Source organism: Panthera pardus, unplaced genomic scaffold, assembly GCF_024362965.1.
Source record: "Panthera pardus isolate Hobbes unplaced genomic scaffold, ASM2436296v1 HiC_scaffold_13, whole genome shotgun sequence".
In the NCBI taxonomy this organism is placed as follows: domain Eukaryota; kingdom Metazoa; phylum Chordata; class Mammalia; order Carnivora; family Felidae; genus Panthera; species Panthera pardus.
Genome location: NW_026526688.1, coordinates 53,874,276 through 53,894,361, shown reverse-complemented (window position 1 = coordinate 53,894,361; position 20,086 = coordinate 53,874,276). Strand labels below are relative to the sequence as shown.

Here is a 20,086-nt window from a genome sequence, read left to right as displayed (position 1 = left end):
ATTGCACCAGAACCACACTGTGCTTATGCAAGCAAATTATACTCATTTTCTCTGTGTTTCCACACACATACATTCATGTGAATTTGTATACGGTAGTGAAGATAATTCTATATAATGCCCAAATAAGTGAGTTAAGTTCTTCTTCACTGATGCTTTTATTGTAATTATATTATATTGAGTTTGATAAAACCACAGAGATGCCACTAAATGACTAAATATTGCATACATGAGGGGAAAAAAAGATGCCTAAGTAAAGTCTCTTCCTGTTGAGATAGATCCTCTATGCGCACACACACACACACACACACACACACCTGTATATCCACCCGTAATAATTCACATATTAGATTATTTATTCTTAGAGAATTTGCTATCAAGTCATTCTGAGATACGTAAAATGAACATAGTTCTCTACTTACTTAATAATGGTTTTGGAAGCTAATAAATTTTTAAGTATTTTACATCCTATTTTAGCTAACATCAACTTTGAAAATTAATGCAAATTATACTTGCTAAATTTAGGAATGGATTATAATTCTGGGTAATTTAAAAACCACCATACATAGTTTCAATTAAAAAAAAAATTTGCCTGCTAGACAATTTTCAGATATGAGTGGCTCATAAGTCTGTCTCTGCATTTTAGTTTTGCTAAAATGCACAATAAAAGCTTCAGGGTAAGGTAGAGATACAACAGGGTAAGGTAGAGATACAACATGATCGTTAGAGAAAGTTATAACATTCAAATCAGAATAAATTTGGTCTGTAATGATAATTGTTTTGGCTTTAATAACTTCATTATATAAAATGTTCTCAACTACATAGCTCTCAACAGAAGTCTCTGTTCAAAGTGTTTCAATAAATTAAGGCAGATACCACAATTCACAAAACGTTTATAATGTTTGAGCAAATACTATATTCATTTGGAAAAGTAACCAAATAAAGACTCAAAATAATATTATAAACACATTCTAAGTACACAGAATAATTGAACATGAAATTATTTACTTCTATGTTTATGTCTGGTTTATAAAGAGTATTGAAAAGAAATGGTTTATATGGTAAAATTTTAGTTTTAATTTGAGATTTAATATTTAATTACCAAAATGGGAAAAAACATTCTTGTTTTTATTTACGTTTTCTCTACTATACCATCTCTAAATGAAACGTTATTGCCTGTAGTTGATTACAGTTTAGTTATACCATTAATTTTATGTTTTTAAATATCATTACATCAGTTTTGGCTTTAAATTACATAACACTAGCAGAAAATGCGCCATTAATGTAATTACAAAATACTCCAGTGTGAAACTTGTTACAAAGTAAACATGCCTACCATTGTCGTCTCAGCGATAGAGCCAAAGCTGTTTATGAATATGTTGCATGTGACATTAACAGGAGGGCCTGAAAGAGATTAAAACATAAAGACTATTTAGATACTTATCTAAAATATTTTTAAATAATTCCATGCTTTTCATTATCAGGTTTTTTTTTAAAAAGGAACATATATATTTTATATCTGTGTACACACAGATGCATAAAATTGAAGGCAATCACTCTGTGAAATAATCTGAATTGAAAATCGCAAATTCAGGGCGCCTGGGTGGCGCAGTCGGTTAAGCGTCCGACTTCAGCCAGGTCACGATCTCGCGGTCTGTGAGTTCGAGCCCCGCGTCAGGCTCTGGGCTGATGGCTCGGAGCCTGGAGCCTGTTTCCGATTCTGTGTCTCCCTCTCTCTCTGCCCCTCCCCCGTTCATGCTCTGTCTCTCTCTGTCCCAAAAATAAATAAAAAACGTTGAAAAAAAAAAAAAAGAAAATCGCAAATTCATAGTCTCCTTTGAACACTGAGGCTGGCCATTATATAAGTCTTCAATCTCATTTGGTCTTGATATCTCTGATGGCTTTGTAAATGTCTGATTTGGTAAGTCCAACATTGGAGCTCCTTTAGGCTGTTCCTATTGATTTTTTCCTCCCATGTACGGGCCCTATTTTTCTGTTTCTTTTCATGCTACATATTTTTGTTGTTGTTGTTAAAAATTGGATACATTAAATCATGCAATGTGGCAACCCTGGAAACCAGACCTCCCATTTGCAAAGCCCAGTTGTTGTTACTGGTGTTTATTATTGTTGTTTGTTGTTTAGTGACTTTCCTGGACTAATAGTCTGTATTTCCCCACAGTGTGCAGCCACTGAGGATTCTGTATCACACAGTGTTAGGCAGCTGCAGTGTTAAAACAGTTTCTTATGATCATTTTCTTTTCTTTCTTTCTTTCTTTCTTTCTTTCTTTCTTTTCCTTTCTTTCTTTTTCTTTCTTTCTTTTTCTTTCTTTCTTTTGAGAGCGCATGTGCAAGAGAGCATGCAGGGGAGGGAACAAGGAGGGAACAAGGGCAGGGGCAGGGGAGGAGCAGAGAGAGAATTCAGCTCTAAGGACCCTGAGATCAGGACCCTGAGATCAGGACCCTGAGATCACTACCTCAGCCAAAATCAAGAATCATCAGCTTAAAGGACTGAGCCACCCAGGTGCCCCTTTTGTGATCACTTTTGTGATCCTTTTTAATAAATGCCCTGGGATAGGATTTTCCCACTGAGGGAGTTCCCAGTCAAAGCCAAATAATGATAAGCCATCTGAGTGGTACTTTTCTAGGGAGCAGGCCAGATAAAAATAACATAGCTCTAGGGATGGACTTTGATACCTGCTAGGCTCTGGATTGTAAGCTTCTATGGTTGAGAGGCTGCTGGTTTTCAAGGCTACCAGGAGCTCAGGAGGGGAGCCATATTTACATGCCCTGTTTTTAGAGAAACCTATTAGTTTTACTTGAATACACATTCCTCAGTGTGTTACAAGCTTTTCAGAGCTCCCGAAGGTTAACTTTGACAGTTTTTTCAGTACTTTTATTGCTTTTTTTTTTGGAGGAGTGAATTTACAGAAAACATCATTCTGCCTTTCCAGAAGTCCCCTGTAAGTGCGTTTAGCATTCATCATAAAAACCAATAATTTTTGTTTTTATGAGATCCACTTATTCATTAATTTACTAAATATTTACAAATTGTGTACACCAAATTGCAGAAAACACAACGAGATTATCATCTAGCAGGGCAGGAGGAATAAGATCTCATAAATTGTTTAGTACTTCATGTACTAAACATGTGTTGTGCTGATTCATAGATACCACTTAATCCATATAACACTGCAAATGGGTAATATTACACCACTTATCAAAAAAGGAATTAAAGTTCAGAGACGATACATAAGGTGCTAATGAATAGCATAGTTAAAATTGGAACCACTAGTCTGATTCTAGGAGTCATTTTTTCCCATCATATCAAGTTGTACCATGACCTTCACATAACATTACATCCCAAGGATTCCATTATCTAGCTACAGACTTTATTATTAGGCTGATAGATATATAAATCAGCAACACTGAAATATTGTGTGGTAAGGGTTAAAATAACTCGGAGTTAAATTCTACCTATTAGTCAGATAATGCCACACACAAAAACTAATATATAAGCCTTAGCTAAGATGCCTGCCCTTTGCCCTATACCTCTATGTCCCCTTCGCTAGAGATAATCACTCCAACTTATATAATAGATTCTTTGGGGATTTACCTAATTTTCTCTAAATAATGAACTTATTTTGCTACTTTTAGATGCTCCCATTTTAAGCATATGTTCTGATACCCACAGCAGAGGAGGATTTATTTAGCTTTCTTTCAAGCCATTATCACCACCTCCATTAACATAAACCTCTTTTTTTATCCTCCTAGTACACAGATATGGTTACACTGCCATTGTTGTTAGATTAGTATTCACTTTTTACATTATGACAAGGTAAATATTATTTCCAACCAAGCCATGCAATAAATTATGATTACTTTTCTTTCCCAGTAAACACTTTCTTGAGGTTGATAAACTCTTTATGTATTTCACATAGTTTCTTCCATATGTATCATTAACCTATCCAGAAGTTCTGAAATGTCTGAATTATGTCTCAGTGTCAGACTCATCAGATATTTTATTAGCTTTATCTTCCTTTGGATATATTCCAAAATTAGATTTTTTTTTTTTTTCTTTTTGCTCTGGAGCATAGCAGCCATCTTATGACTTCCCATAATCATTATACTGGGGTTTACTTCCATCTCTCTTCTGTCAGATTGCCTTTCGTGGTCCCTGACTTTCCTTTTTACTTGGCTTATTTCTTAATTTTAGTAGAATAAATCCTTTAGGAATTTTTTGAGAAATGATGCATAAGGATGTGAAGCTTTTGAGAATTCACTTGTTCACAATTCTTTTAATGTCCTTTTAATTTATTTATTTACTATTTTTTAATGTTTATTTATCTTTGAGAGAGACAGAGACAGAGCATGAGTGGGGGAGGAGCAGAGAGAGAGAGGGAGACACAGAATCTGAAGCAGGCTTCAGGTTCTGAGCTGTCAGCACAGAGCCCAACTCAGGGCTTGAACCCACGCACCACAAGATCATGACCTGAGCTGAAGTTGGAAGTTCAACTGACTGAGCCACCCAGGCACCCCTAAATGTCCTTTTAACATCTAAATTTGGTAGAAAACTTTAGGTTCAAAAAAATTTTTTTTCTGAATTTCAAAGACATTTCTCTTTTATTTTTATTTTCTTGCATTGCTGTTAAAAATTCCAAAGCCATTCTGATTCTTGATCCTTTGTAAAGATAAAAAGGAGTCTCTTTGTACCAATATTAAAAATAATAATAATAATAATAATAAAACAAAACAATGTTTCATTAGTCAGAATAGTTTAAAATCATCTGTGGTTTCAGTTCACATTTTCTTGATTTCTGGTGCACAATTCTCATCTTTGTTTTTCTACTCAATTTCTGATAGCCATATGTCCTGCTGGAAGAAAGTAGAGGAAAAAAAACCCACAAAATTATTCAAAACTGACGTCTACAATCCATAAGCCAATGGATCCTATGCACATTGGAATCATATGAGGATCTTTAAAAAAGATGGATACCTGAATTTTACCTGGATGCTATGGCATGCAACCAGAGCATTGATATTTTTAAAAGCTCCCCAGATGATTCAGATGTGCAGTGATGCTGGGAACCACTCAGGAATTCCAGACTAGAAAACATCTGTGCCCGTTATATCGCAGTGCTAAAAATGAACCGAGATTTTTCTAGAGGTGAAGAAATAGAGAGATGGGTGTCAGGACTTAGAACAAGGCCTTGAAAATGCAAGGCCACTGATATTGATAAGAGAGTTGCCTATTTTAAGTTTGGTCACCAATACTACTAAAACAAGTAGATGCTGTGCAGTTAGAAACAGACCAAAGCCTATTGAGCATCAAGATGTGTAGAACATAAAATTAAACAGGTAGAGAAGGTAAATTGTTTTCAGTATGAAGGATGGATGTTTAAGAACAAGAAAACTTTGGGGCCTTGAGTGGCTTAGTTGGTTGAGCGAGCAATTCTTGGTTTTAGCTCAAGTCATGATCTCAGAGCCGTAAGATTGAGCCCCGGAGTCTGCTTAAGATATTCTTTCCCCCCACCCTCTCTCTCTCTGCTCCTCTCTCCTGTTTGTACACTCTGTCTATAAAATTAAAACCAAAAATTAAAAACAAGCGGAAAACCCTATGAAAATCCTGAATCCTGGAGGTGCTATAATTATTTGACTATTAGTGAGAAGTTCTTTTTAATAATTCTTTGTCATTTTTAATATTTACAAATTTGTAAGATGGTAAGGGTGTCTTATATGTCACTATGTGAGAGAGGAGAAAACACGAATCTTTTACTTCATGAATATTTTATCCCATCTCAAGGGAAGCGTGAAGTCACAATTAACTGATAGATCTTTTTTTTTTTTTTTTGACTTATGTAAGTCTAAGGTATTGAACTCTAAACTATGTACACAGAGTATCTGGAATATTGAAAAAAACAATCTTTCATATTTTCTAGGTTATTCTGTGTTTTCTAACGAATGCTGAAACTCTATTATTTTCTTTTGCTGTTAACAGTACTATGAATCTGGGGAATATCGTTTAGCCTGGAATAAATTCTCTTGGGCTCTGTTGACTCACAGCCTTTGGAAGATGGAAAACACAGGGCATTGGTATTGGGTTAATTCATCTTTCAATAAAATGCTGATGGAAGTACATCCATGTTGGGGGAACAGCTGTCACTGTAAGGCTGCCTGCTCCATCTGACTGTGAACTCTTTGGCTGAAATTGGAATAAATAAAACATCGAGCGGTGGGGGGCGGGGCAGTGGTGGTGATTCTTATTTTAATCTAGCAAGAGGCAGGGTCTTTGTTTTTTTGACTTTTATTTAATTTCTCTTTGGGCATTGAATAGAAAGCGAGGCATCCTTTATTATATTTTTTAACTTCATCCTAAAAATTTAACTATTATCCGTATAATTTTAGATAGTAGCCGTGAAAAATAGAACAAAGGTGAACATTCAGCATGGGCTTCTGCGGCCTGAAGTTAGTGATATCCGTTCAGTTGCATTTCTGTGTCGCTTATGCTTTATGGCAGGCCCTAGTGATTCCAGGAACGTTCTGAAAGCCTCAGTATTAAGTACTGTGCTAGGCGGATTCCTCTGACGTTTTTGTTTTCTCCCTAAAATGTGGCACTCGCATCCCGAGTTTACCAGAGGCTCGCATAGTAACGTCAATGAGTGAAATAAGGAAAATAACATGGTTCCACCCACAGAAGAGCAGTGGTCAAAGGAGGAGTGACTAATTGAGGCTTTTTTCACTTACAATTTAAGAGCATGATGTTCAATATTATATGAAACAGATTTCAGCCCTGGCCTCTTCAACGTGACTGCAATCACACTCAGAAAGCTCCTTCTCAAGGCAGAAAGTCAGCCTGGTTTCAAAGTCTAAATTCCATGTGGTAGTCAAGTAAATCCCAGTGGTCTGAGGTCTACGCATTAGCGTTTATTCCCCTGGTTGTAAGGTGTGTTCTTTGCCTGATGATTAGAACATACATGAGTGCTATGTGGTTCCCATTTGACTACTTATGTGTGTATTCTCTTCTTCAGCAGGAAGAACGGTGAATGAATTTAAGCACTAAACCTTAATTCCAAATTTCAAAAATAGAGCAGACACTCGAAATATTTGTGTGTATGTGTGTATTTATATACATATACATATATATAATTTTATTTTATTTTAAAGTTTATTTATTTTGAGAGAAAGAGAGAGAGAGAGCATGGGAGGGGCAGGGAGAGAGGAAGAGAGAGAATCCCAACAGGCCCTGCCCCGTCAGTGCAGAGCCTGACGCAGGGCTCTATTCCACGAACCATGAGATCATGACCTGAGCTGAAACCAAGAGTCAGATGCTTAACTCACTGAGCCACTCAGGAGCCCCTATAAAATTTTATTTTTTAAAAAATGAAAAGGGGTGCCTGGGTGGCTCAGTCGGTTAAGTGTCCGACTTCAGCTCAGGTCACGATCTCACGGTTTGTGGGTTCGAGCCCTGCATCGGGCTCTGTGCTGACGGCTCGGAGCCTGGAGCCTACTTTGGATTCTGTGTCTCCCTCTCTGTTCGTCCCCTGCTCTCACTCTTGTCTCTTACTCTCTCAAAAATAAATAAAGATTAAAAAAAATTTTTTTTAATTTTTAAAAAAATAAAAAATGAAAAAACTGTACTAAAAGTATAAACAAATTTGAAAATAAAAGTCATTGTTTTTAAGCGTAGTCTTGGGCTACATCATAGAATCTCTTTGATGAGATCTGAAGGTATTTGGAATTTACTTTATGAAGATGAGGTAGCCATTACAGATTTTTCATCATGGTTGTGTAGTGAACCAACACAACACAGGGAGTAGCTGAATGGATGGCAAAAGCTTTGAGACAGAGAAAACAGGAATGTACTGTTATAGTCCAGATGGGAGATAGAATGGCCCTGACCCAGGCAGTGACAGTGTCGATGGACTACAAAGAATGAAATGGATGCAGTACCATAATGTTTATGAAGCACTGTATTCTATACTTTAAGCTTCTTCTGGTCTATGGCAGATCAGAGCAGCAGATTAGAGTAATCTTTCTACCTTAGCTATTGATAAGTATATTCAAAAACTTTGTAGAGAATGAAGCTCAGAGAAGATTGTAAATATTCTATTGCCATTACAGAGAGCACCTGTTTAGCAGTCCTTGGCCAATCTGCTACTTTTCTGTGCCAGTGCAAAAGCTGTTAAATCCATCTAATACACTGCTATGTTTAGCAACAGAGCAAATAATTGCGATAGCATCCATATGGCAAATTGTGCCTTTAAATTGTTCATTACATTAGCCATCGTTGGCCCAAAAAGCAAACGACAGTAGTTACAGATGTTTTCAGCAGCATGTTTTCTTTTAGATGTCCCTTAAAGAAATAGAATATGCCTTTCAAATTCAGAGACGGATAAAGGCAAAATGGCAAAGTACATTGCAAACCCTTGGCAATTATGTTATTGCTGTTCATACCAGGGAAAAAATTGTTCACAAGGTAAATCTCAAGCCAACAAAGAAAAAACAAAAAGCAGCCCAAGTGTTCATGAAAATGATTCCAAGAAATTTTTAATGTAATGTTGCATTAAAACCTCACCCTTTTTAAAGACCCAGAATGCAATTGAAAGACTAATCTCAAAAAAAAATTGTATTTACATCTATATGCATGTACATATGTAGGTACATGTCACACATATGTATGTAGTCAGGTCACAAGGAAAGATATTCTTTTATTTTTTACTTGATAGAAATAAATGTGATGACTTCAAATCCAGATTTTAAATCATTTGTTAGATACTTGAAAAAAGTTTGAAAATAATGGCATAAAAATAGGATCCAGTTTCTTCTTTCTGTTCCCTTTCCCTCCATTTTCTTCCTGAAAATGCAGTCTTAAAGCCATTCCATCAGGCAACACAAAATAGGCGTCCATGTTGGGATGGCCATGGGAAGGGTGGCTAAACAGATAGGATGAGACGGACATCTGGGAGACGGGATTCGCAGCACACCAGGGTGTGGGAGCCAGAGTGAGGAGGATGTTCCTATAGTGGGGTAGCTGCGCTGGTGTGGAGCCAGATTTCTTACTGTCAGAAGAGGAAGTTAAAATGTGGAAACTCAGAAATAAGAATAAACCAATGCATCAGAGATCAATGTAAATCATGGTTTTCAACAGAGAAGTAAAAATGGAAATGTAAATTAATAAATACATGAATATACACGTGTGTATGTATATGCCTCTGTATATGTATATAAGTATAGATAGATAGATAGATAGATAGATAGATAGATAGATGATAGATAGATACATAGATAGATACGGGAATATACCAACTTAATCAGTTAGTCAAAATGAACATTAACAGTGATGGCAAAAATTAACATGGTCCACCATCTGATAAAATGCACTCAGAACAAAGTAACACTTCTGTGATATTTTTATTAAAATGCATTACCTAAACTGAAGCATGAAGAAAATTACTAATGCAAACTGAGGTACATTCTGCTAAATAAAGAGATAATAATATATTTTTTAAATGTCATGATCATAAGGGTCATAAAAAGAATGAAGTCCTGGTTGAAACCGAATAAAACAAGGAGAAATGACAACTAAATACAAGACATGATTCTAAACTGGATCTTTTTGCTATGAAGCCAATACTCAGGTAGTTGACAGAATTTGAATGGGGTCCATGAATTAGACAATAACTATATATTCATGTTAATTTTCTGTTTCAACGGTTAGATTGTGGTTGTCTAAGAGAATGAATGTTCTTGTTTGTATGATATTCTCAAGTATTGGGGCATCAGTTCAACAACATACTTTCAAGTGGTTCATGAAAAAAAAAAGTTTTGTGCGATATTTGTAAATCTTCTGCTAATTTGGGATTGTTTTAAAATTTAAAAAAGGAGAAATTACTACAGAAAAATACATTAAAAACTAAAAACCAAAGATAACATAAGATATAGAGCATACCAATGTAAATTTGTGAGCATTTCAGGTGAACATTTATAGTTTTAGGAAGATTTATTATTAAAGACACTTTTCTTGCCAAAATGACCTTGTATCATGTAACAATGCAAGTAGAAACTATACCTTGTTCAAAAAATTATTGTGAATTTTATTCAAGAACAATAACTCCTGGATGAATAGAAATAGTTAAAATGGATAAAGAAGATGCTAATACTTTTCCTGAAAAAAAAAAAAAACAGGAAGGAAATGAGTTTTAGGTACAGATGCCATTCTGGGGACAGAATGTGTTAGAGCAGAATAGACTATTTGCAAACGAGTTTTGTGATGTGGGAGAAAGGGATTAACATAGGGAAATATTACAGATGAAAAGACAGAAACCACAAAGACATTGTCAAGACAAACAATGTTATTTCTAGATAAAGAAAGTAATTGTTGGAAATAGAACAAAACAATAGAACAAAACAAAAAAACCCAACAAATATGCAATAAATGTTTAGGAGGAATATGTAATTGAGTGATTGTTAAGAGAATACTTTCTGCCTGGATCCAAATTACACTTAAGAGTTATCAAAGACCAACTGGGGTCTAAACAATAGGGTCAAAAGAAATAACTAAAATCTAGAAAAAGCTGGTAAAATGGTCTACTGAAATAATAGTTTATTGTCTTTGGATATACATTCATTTGCTATTCAATTGCTTTTTCATCTGGTAAACTGGCTTCTAGCTTCAAATGACTCCTGGATGCTTCTATTTCAAGACGGAAAATTGAACCCAGTTTTCTTTTGCTCTGAAGACATAAAATGATGTTATCACACCAAGAATGAGAGGGAGGCCATAATCAGTTTAATGACATAAAATACAGAAGGGAGAAGAAAATGGTTGATGGATGAAACAGAGGAAAGTCTAAAAGAAATGCAGGTTAGGACGGCATGGAGAAGGGAGAGCTACCTAGGGAGACATAAAGCTTAGGGTCATCCTCTGAACGAAAAGAGGAGGGGAGTTAAAAGGGGTCTGCTGGGACAGGCCATGGGTACCTATCTCAAAAATTCTCTGCTTCCCATCCAGGGGCACCTGGGTAGCTCAGTCGGTTAAGCATCCAACTGTTGCTTTCACTTCAGCTCAGGTAATGATTTTATGGTTCCTAAGATCAAGCCCTGCGTCTGGCTCTGCGCTGACAGTGTAGAGTCTGCTTGGGATTCTGTCTCCCTCTCTCTCTGCCTCTTGCCTCAAAAATAAGTAAATAAACTAAAAACACAAAAACAAAAACAAAAACACAACTTCCCGGCTTCCTGTCCTGCGGAGCAGGAATGGCCTGGGGTTTATCTCGAAGAAATTCTTGAAGGCATGGAAAAACTTTTTTTTTTTTTTTTACAAACATAGTTTATTAAGGTGATTGGAAATAATACTGTTCTGTGAATCAATGCTGACTTTTTGCAATTGCTTTATTTTCCAGCTTTACTGAGATATGATTGACATAAAACATTGCTCATGGTGCACACTGTGTTGATTTGATACACTTATATACCGCAATATAATTACCACTGTAGCATTTAGCTTCCAGATCCATCACCTCACATAATTACTATTTCTTTTTTTGTGTTGAGAACATTGATGATCTGCCCACTTGGCAACTTTTCAGTGTATAATACAGTATTAAGTGTAACCACAATGCTGTGCATTAGATCCCCAGAATTTATTCAACTTCTAAATCTTTGCAAAAAGTTAAAAAAAATAAAGATGATTGGAGAAAGCTGAGTTCCTGACAGTACTTTAAAACTAAAGATGTCTGTGTTTGGGCACCCGGAGGACCCCAGACCAAAGCCTAGTCGACACTCAATGCTCATCTAAAGCACAATTCTGTTCAGGGCAGGAATGCCTCTGCCAGATTTCCCTTTCTAGTGAGAGAAATAACAGAAAACCACCTCCTTACGACACACACACACATACACACACACCAGGCAAAACCTGTATCAGCACTCAAATCAACTCGATCTTTCCTGAACTACAGAGCATTTTGATCACATATAAGTAGCAGCTTGAATAGAGTGAACAAGATGAATAAACATAATTTTTCCTGCAGGAAGAAAAGAGAAATCATTGGGCAGAAAAGAAAAACGGAAAAGGTGAATACAAATTGAGGCACTAAATTAGAAGTCTAGTTAGGGCAAAGGAATCTTCTACTGCCTTCTTTGTAAGAGGCCTGGACACCAATCGGACAGATGAGAACAGGTACTTACCTAAGTAACCAATTTTACCCTGGGAGTGTTTGCTTTAAAGAAGAATGAATAGCTGTGAACAAAGATCGTTGAGGCAAGGAAGTGCTGCTTTCCATCACTAGTATTTTCAGACAATTGAATTTTTACCAAGTTCAGGTACCTGTTTTTTACTGTGGTCATAAACAAAACAAACAGCTAAACATATGAAATAGCACCTGCCTAGCAACCTGTAACACAACTTTCATGACTTCACATTTGAGGAGAATGGTCTAGGATAAAGACGACTGTGAAGACACCAAAATACAGTCACAGAATTAAAATCTTCCTACACATTCCAAATAACACCATGTAAAGGGCGTCGAGGTGACTCAGTTGGTTAAGCATCCAACTCTTGATTTAGGCTCAGGTCATAATCTCATGGTTCATGGGATCAAGCCCTTCATCAGGCTCTGCACTGACAGCATGGAACCTGCTTGCTATTCTGTCTTCCTCTCTCTCTGCCCTTCTCTCTCTCTCTCTCTCAAAATAAATAAATAAACATCAAATGACACCGTGTAAAATATCAAAGAGTCATTTATGCCACAAATCCGAATAGTCCTCCTTAAGTTAAAGGAAAAAGACAAAAGGGTAAAGGGTATGGGTGGGACATAGATGAGAAAAGATTAGATTTTTTTTAAAAGAAAGTTATTTTGGAGAATAACACAAAACAATGCTAGCATAAGCCATACTTTTTTTTAAAAGAAAAATATGCACAGTTAGAAAAAATAGGCTATATGTAAGGGAGCAAAAATCAAAATAGCATATTGATTTTTTTTAAATACTAAATGTCAGTAGGCAATGGAACAATATCTAACAAGCTTTTCAGCTAGAATTCTGTAGCTTGATCATCGTATAAAGTTACTTCAATGTCAAATGTATAAACAAGAGATTATCAAGTAATACTATTCAGTGATAAAAAGAAATGAGCTATCAAACCACAAAAAGACATGAAAGATCCTTAAAAGCATATTTCCAGTTTGAAAAGTCTTCATGCTATAGGATCCCACCTAGATGACATTCTTGAGAAAACAAAACTCTACAAACAGAAAAAGATCAGTGGTTGCCAGAGATTTGGGGGGAAAGAGAATGACATTCATAGCTGAAGCACAGGGGATTTTTAGGGTAGTGAAATTCTTCTGTATGATACAGACATGATGCTTGCATGTGGGTTACTCATTTGTCAAAAGCCACAAAATGTACATCAAGAGTGAACCCTAAGGTGAACAGTGGACTTCAGTTCATAATAATAATACATCATTATCAACTGTTGATGAATAGTTATTCAGTAGTTAATCAATATTGATTCATCAATTCTAACTAATGTATCACACTAATACACGATGTAAACAATAGGGGAAATTGTGGGGGATGGGAGAGGGTATGTGAGAATTCTCTGGACTTTCCAATCATTTTTTCTGTGAACCTAAAACTGCTCTTTAAAAAGCCTAGAAATTAAAAAAAAAAAAAAAAAGATGATCAGAAAGTGTATTTTTGAAGGGTTTTTTTTTGGTTATTTATTTATTTTTGAGAGAGAGGGACAGATGGGGGTGGGTAGATGGAGACAGAGGGAGACACAGAATCCAAAGCAGGTTCCAGGCTCTGAGCTGTCAGCACAGAGCCCTACACGGGGCTGGAACTCATGGACTGCGAGATTATGACCTGAGCCGAAGTTGGACGCCTAACCGACTGAGCCACCCAGGCGCCCCCAGAAAGTATATTTTTAAATTACTCCTGTTCTGAAAATGAGGAAGTGTTTTATTGTATCTTTGTCTGTGTGGAGAGAGTTAGAAATAAAACTTAAAAAAAAAAAAAAGAAAAAAGGGAAACTTGGAAATTAAAAAAAAAGGGTCGGATGTAAATATGAATTCAAGAAACTGCTGGGTACAAGGATTTGGGGGTCTTCCCTTAAGTTGGCTGGACCTCCAAGCCAGTTACATGACTGGCTCTGGGGACCGTGTGGTTCAGTCTGCAGTGTAATGCTTTCTGTCACTGTGCCTCTTTTGTTTCTACTTTTCCCCTAGACAGGAAGAGTTCTAAAGAGAAAGAATTTCAAATTCCAGGAGAGAAATAGTGTTGTCTGCCTATTATTTTTGTTTTTAAGATGGAAGCAACAGTTCCTATACATATCATTTCTGTCCTCTAAGGCCACATTTTTAAAATAATGATTTATGCAAAACTCTAATTTCTGTTGAAGGGTCAACAAGTTTAATGACATGTGAAGCTTTATTTGCTAATTCTTTTTAGCAGACTCTCAGATCATTTCCAAACCCAGTTGATGTTATTTGGTGTATTCTTTATAATAGAAATCAGGGGCGCCTGGGCGGCTCAGTCAGTTAAGCATCCGGCTCTGTCTCAGGTCATGATCTCATGGTCCGTGGGTTCAAGTCCCACACCAGGCTCTGTGCTTTGAATTCTGTGTCTCCTTCTCTCTCTGCCCCTCCACTGGCCATGCCCTGTCTCTCTCTGTCTCTCAAAAATAAATAAATGTTAAAAAAATTAAAAAAAAAAAAGAAATCATTGTACTTAACAGAAGTAAGATATAACAGAGATTTGGAGTTGTTTTCGCACTCAAATTATCCTACAGGCAAAGAGGGTGGGGTTTTTTTGTTTTGTTTTGTTTTTTTGAGAAACATGATTCTCATAAAAGTTTAAGTAAGTTGTGAGTATTCTGGAAGGGAAAAGAACAGTTTATTAATTAGTGAAAAAGAAAATGTTGGTGAGTCAGGCATTTGGATGTTTTAATTTCTTTCAGTATTTATTTTTATAAGTAGTTAATAGTTATATTTAATTTAATTACTAAGATAATTTTTGATACAAGAGACTGTGCTATCTGTGCTCAGTGCCAATTTAAAGTGTTTTCAGAAAATTATTTATTCCTACTTTTGTGGGTATATTTTAATAACATATTTAAAACATTTCATCTTAAACAGGTCAGATTTTTAAAGGTGTAGCTTTTTTAGAGAGTTTTTTTAGAGAAAAATACAAACACATATCATAATTTACATCAAAGAAAAATGTCTACATCTAGATTTTTCTATGTTAGCAGTATATAAAAAATAAAATCAGAGTAACATTTTAACAAAAGTCATTTTATGTTTTTATTTTTATATATTTTTTACTTTTAATTAATTTTATTGAGATATAATTGATATATGACATTATATTAGTTTCAGGTATACAACATAGTGATTTGACAAGTGTTTGTGTTGCAAAATGATCACCACAGTAAGTTTAGTGAACATCTATCACCACATAGTTGCAATTTTTTCTTATTCACTTTTATGATTTACTCTCTTAGCAACTTTTATGTATATGGTACAGTATTGGTAACTATTGTCACCATGAGGTACATCCCTTCCCCGGGACTTTTTTATCTTAGAACTGGAAGTTTGTACCTTTTGACTACCTTCACCCAATTTGCCTACTCCCTTCGCCCCCACCCATCCCCTTCCTCTGGCAACTACCAATCTGTTCTCTGTATCTATAAATTCAATTCTTTTTAAATATTCCACAAATAAGTGAGAGCATACAGAATTTGTAATTCTCTGACTTATTTTAGTTAGTATAATATCCTTAAGGTCTATCCACCCATATTATTGCAAGTAGCAGAATTTCCTACTTTTTTATTTTTATTTTTATTTTTTATTAACTTGTTTTATTTTTTATTTTTTTTTTTAATTCACATCCAAATTAGCAAATAGTGCAACAATGATTTCAGGAGTAGATTCCTTAGTGACCCTTGCCCATTTAACCCATCCCCCCTCCCACAACCCTTCCAGTAACCCTCTGTTCTTCATATTTAAGATTTTTGTCCCCGTCCTTGTTTTTATTTTTATTTTTTGCTTCCCTTCCCTTGTGTTCATCTGTTCTGTGTCTTAAAGTCTTCCTATGTGTGAAGTCATATGATATTTGTCTTTCTCTGACTGACTAACTTCACTTAGCATAATACCCTCCAGTTCGATCCATGTAGTTGCAAATGGCAAGATTTCATTCTTTTTGATTGCCAGTTATACTCCGTGTGTGTGTGTGTGTGTGTGTGTGTGTGTGTGTGTGTGTATACATATATATAGCCAAAGTACGGAAAGAGCCCAAATGTCCGTCAATGGATGAATGGATAAAGAAGATGTGGTATATACATATATATGTATATATATATGTATTATACACACACACACACAATACATACATATATATACTTAAACCACATCTTCTTTATCCATTCATCCATTGATGGACATTTGGGCTCTTTCCACACTTTGGCTATTGTTGATAGTGCTGCTATAAACATGGGGGTGCATGGGTCCCTTTGAAACGGCACACCTGTATCCCTTAGATAAATGCCTAGTAGTGTAATTGCTGGGTCGTAGGGCAGTTCTATTTTTAGTTTTTTGAGGAACCTCCATACTGTTTTCCAGAGTGGCTGCACCAGTTTGCATTCCCACCAACAATGCAAAAGAGATCTTCTTTCTCCGCATCCTCACCAACATCTATTGTTGCCTGAGTTGTTAATGTTAGCCATTCCAACAGGTGTCAGGTGGTATCTCATTGTGGTTTTGATGTGTATTTCCCTGATGATGAGTGATGTTGAGCATTTTTTCATGTGTCGGTTGGCCATCTGAATGTCTTCCTTGGAGAAGTGCCTATTCATGTCTTTTGCCCACTTCTTCACTAGATTATTTGTTTTTTGGGTGTTGAGTTTGATAAGTTCTTTATAGATTTTGGATACTAACCCTTTATCTGATATGTCGTTTGCAAATATCTTCTCCCATTCTGTCTGTTGCCTTTTAGTTTTGTTGATTGTTTTCTTCACTGTGCAGAAGCTTTTTATTTTGATGAGGTCCCAGTTGTTCATTTCTGCTTTTGCTTCCCTTGCCTCTGGAGACGTGTTCAGTAAGAAGTTGCTGCAGCCAAGATCAAAGAGGTTTTTGCCTGATTTCTCCTCGAGGATTTTGATGGCTTCCTGTCTTACATTTAGGTCTTTCATCCATTTTGAGTTTATTTTTGTGTATGGTGTAAGAAAGTGGTCCAGGTTCATTCTTCTGCATGTCGCTGTCCAGGTTTCCCAGCACCATTTGCTGAAGAGACTGTCTTTATTCCATTGGATATTCTTTCCTGCTTTGTCAAAGATTAGTAGGTCCATTTTCTGGTCCATTTGTGGGTCCATTTGTGGGTTCTCTATTCTGTTCCATTGATCTGAGTGTCTGTTCTTGTGCCAGTACCATACTGTCTTGACGGTTACAGCTTTGTAGTATAGCTTGAAGTCTGCTTTGGTTTTCTTTTTCAAGATCACTTTGGCTATTCGGGGTCTTTTCTGGTTCCATAAAAATTTTAGGATTATTTGTTCTAATTCTGTGAAGAATGCTGGTGTTACTTTGATAGGGATGCATTGAATATGTAGATTGCTTTGGGTAGTATCTACATTTTAACAGTATTTGTTCTTCTTATCCAGAAGCATGGAATCTTTTTCCATTTTTCTGTGTCTTCTTCAATTTCTTTCATAAGCTTTCTATAGTTTTCAGTGTATAGATTTTTCACCTCTTTGGTTAGATTTATTCCTAGGTATTTCATGGTTTTCTGTGCAACTGTAAATGGGATCAATTCCTTGATTTCTCTTTCTGTCACTTCATTGTTGGTGTATAGGAATTCAGCTGCTTTCTGTGTGTTGATTTTGTATCCTGCAACTTTGCTGAATTCATGAATCAGTTCTAGCAGTGTTTTGGTGGAATCTTTTGGGTTTTCCATATACAGTATCATGTCATCTGCGAAGAGTGAAAGTTTGACCTCCTCCTGGCCGATTTGGATGCCTTTTATTTCTTTGTGTTGTCTGATTGCAGAGGCTAAGACTTCCAATACTATGTTGAATAACAGTGGTGAGAGTGGACATCCCCATCTTGTTCTTGACCTTAGGGGGAAAGCTCCCAGTTTTTCCCCAATGAGGATGATATTAGTGTTGGGTCGTTCATATATGGCTTTAATGATCTCGAGGTATGCTCCTTCTATCCCTACCTTCTTGAGGGTTTTTATCAAGAAAAGATGCTGTATTTTGTCAAATGCTTTCTCTGCATCTATTGAGAGGATCACATGGTTCTTGTCCTTTCTTTTACTGATGTGATGAATCACGTTAATTGTTTTGCAGATATTGAACCAGCCCTGCATCTCAGGTATAAATCCCACTTGGTCATGATGAATAATTTTTTTAATGTATTGTTGGATTGGGTTGGCTAGTATCTTGTTAAGGATTTACGCATCCTTGTTCATCAGGGATATTGGTCTATACTTCTCCTTTTTAGTGGGGTCTCTGTCTGGTTATGGAATCAAGGTAATGCTGACTTCATACAAAGAGTTTGGAAGTTTTCCTTCTGTTTCTAGTTTTTGGAACAGCTTCAAGAGAATAGGTGTTAACTCTTCCTTTAATGTTTGATAGAATTCCCCTGGAAAGCCACCTGGCCCTGGACTCTTGTTTTTTGGCAGATTTTTGATTACTAATTGGATTTCCTTACTGGTTATGGGTCTGTTCAATTTTTCTATTTCTTCCTGTATCAGTTTTGGTAGTGTATATGTTTCTAGGATTTTGTCCATTTCTTCCAGATTGCCCATTTTATTGGCATATAATAGCTCATAATATTCTCTTACTATTGTTTTTATTTCTGTTGAGTTGGTTGTGATCTCTCCTCTTTAATTCTGGATTTTATTTATTTGGGTCCTTTCCTTTTCCTTTTTGATCAAACTGGCTAGTGGTTTATCAATTTTGTTAATTCTTTCAAAGAACCAGCTTCTGGCTTCATTGATGTGTTCTACTGTTTTCTTGATTTCAATAGCATTAATATCTTCTCTAATCTTTATTATTTCCTGTCTTCTGCTGGTTTTGGGTTTTATTTGCTGTTCTTTTTCCAGCTCCTTAAGTCGTAAGATTTGGTTGTGTATCTGAGATCTTTCTTCCTTCTTTAGGACCTCTTATGACCTCTTATGACAACCTTTGCTGCATCCCAGAAGTTTTGGGTTGTGGTGTTATCATTTTCATTGACTTCCATATACTTTTTAATTTCCTCTTTAACTGCTTGGTTAGCCCATTCATTCTTTAGTAGGATGTTCTTCAGTCTCCAAGTATTTGTTACCTTTCCAAATTTTTCTTGTGGTTGATTTTGAGTTTCATAGTATTGTGATCTGAAAATATGTATGTTGTGATCTCGATCTTTTTGTACTTCCTTAGGGCTGATTTGTGTCCCAGTATATGGTCTATTCTGGAGAATGTTCCTGTGCACTGGAGAAGAATGTATATTCTGCTGCTTTAGGATGAAATGTTCTAAATATATCTGTGAAGTCCATCTGGTCCAGTGTGTCATTCAAAGCCATTGTTTTCTTGTTGATTTTTTGATTAGATGATCTGTCCATTGATGTGAATGGGGTGTTGAAGTCTCCTACTATTATGGTATTATTATCAATGAGTTTCTTTATGTTTGTGATTAATCGATTTATATATTTGGGTGCTCCACACTTGGCGCATAAATGTTTACAATTGTTAGGTCTTCTTGGTGAATAGACCCCTTGATTATGATATAATGCCCTTCTGCATCTCTTGATACAGTCTTTATTTTAAAGTCTAGATTGTCTGATATAAGTATGGTTATTTTGGCTTTCTTTTCTTGACCATTAGCGTGGTAGATGGTTCTCCATCCCCTTATTTTCAATCTGAAGGTGTCTTTAGGTCTAAAGTGGGTCTCTTGTAAACAGCATATAGATGGATCTTGTTTTCTTACCATTCTGTTACCCTATGTCTTTTGATTGGAACATTGAGTCCATTGATGTTTGAGTGAGTACTGAAAGATATGAATTTATTGCCATTAGGATGCTTGTAGAGTTGGAGTTTCTGGTGGTGTTCTCTAGTCCTTTC

At 36.0% G+C, this 20,086-nt stretch overlaps 1 protein-coding gene across 2 annotated transcripts in view; it reads right to left on the bottom strand.

Moving 5' to 3' along the window:
• Positions 1–20,086, bottom strand: part of GLRA3 (glycine receptor alpha 3) — a 206,832-nt gene that overhangs the window by 139,267 nt on the left and 47,479 nt on the right. For both annotated transcript variants that reach the window (XM_019440962.2, XM_019440963.2), the window contains exon 3: positions 1,334–1,401. In XM_019440962.2, coding sequence (XP_019296507.1) covers positions 1,334–1,401 — 68 coding nt within the window. The remainder of the gene's footprint in view (positions 1–1,333; positions 1,402–20,086) is intronic.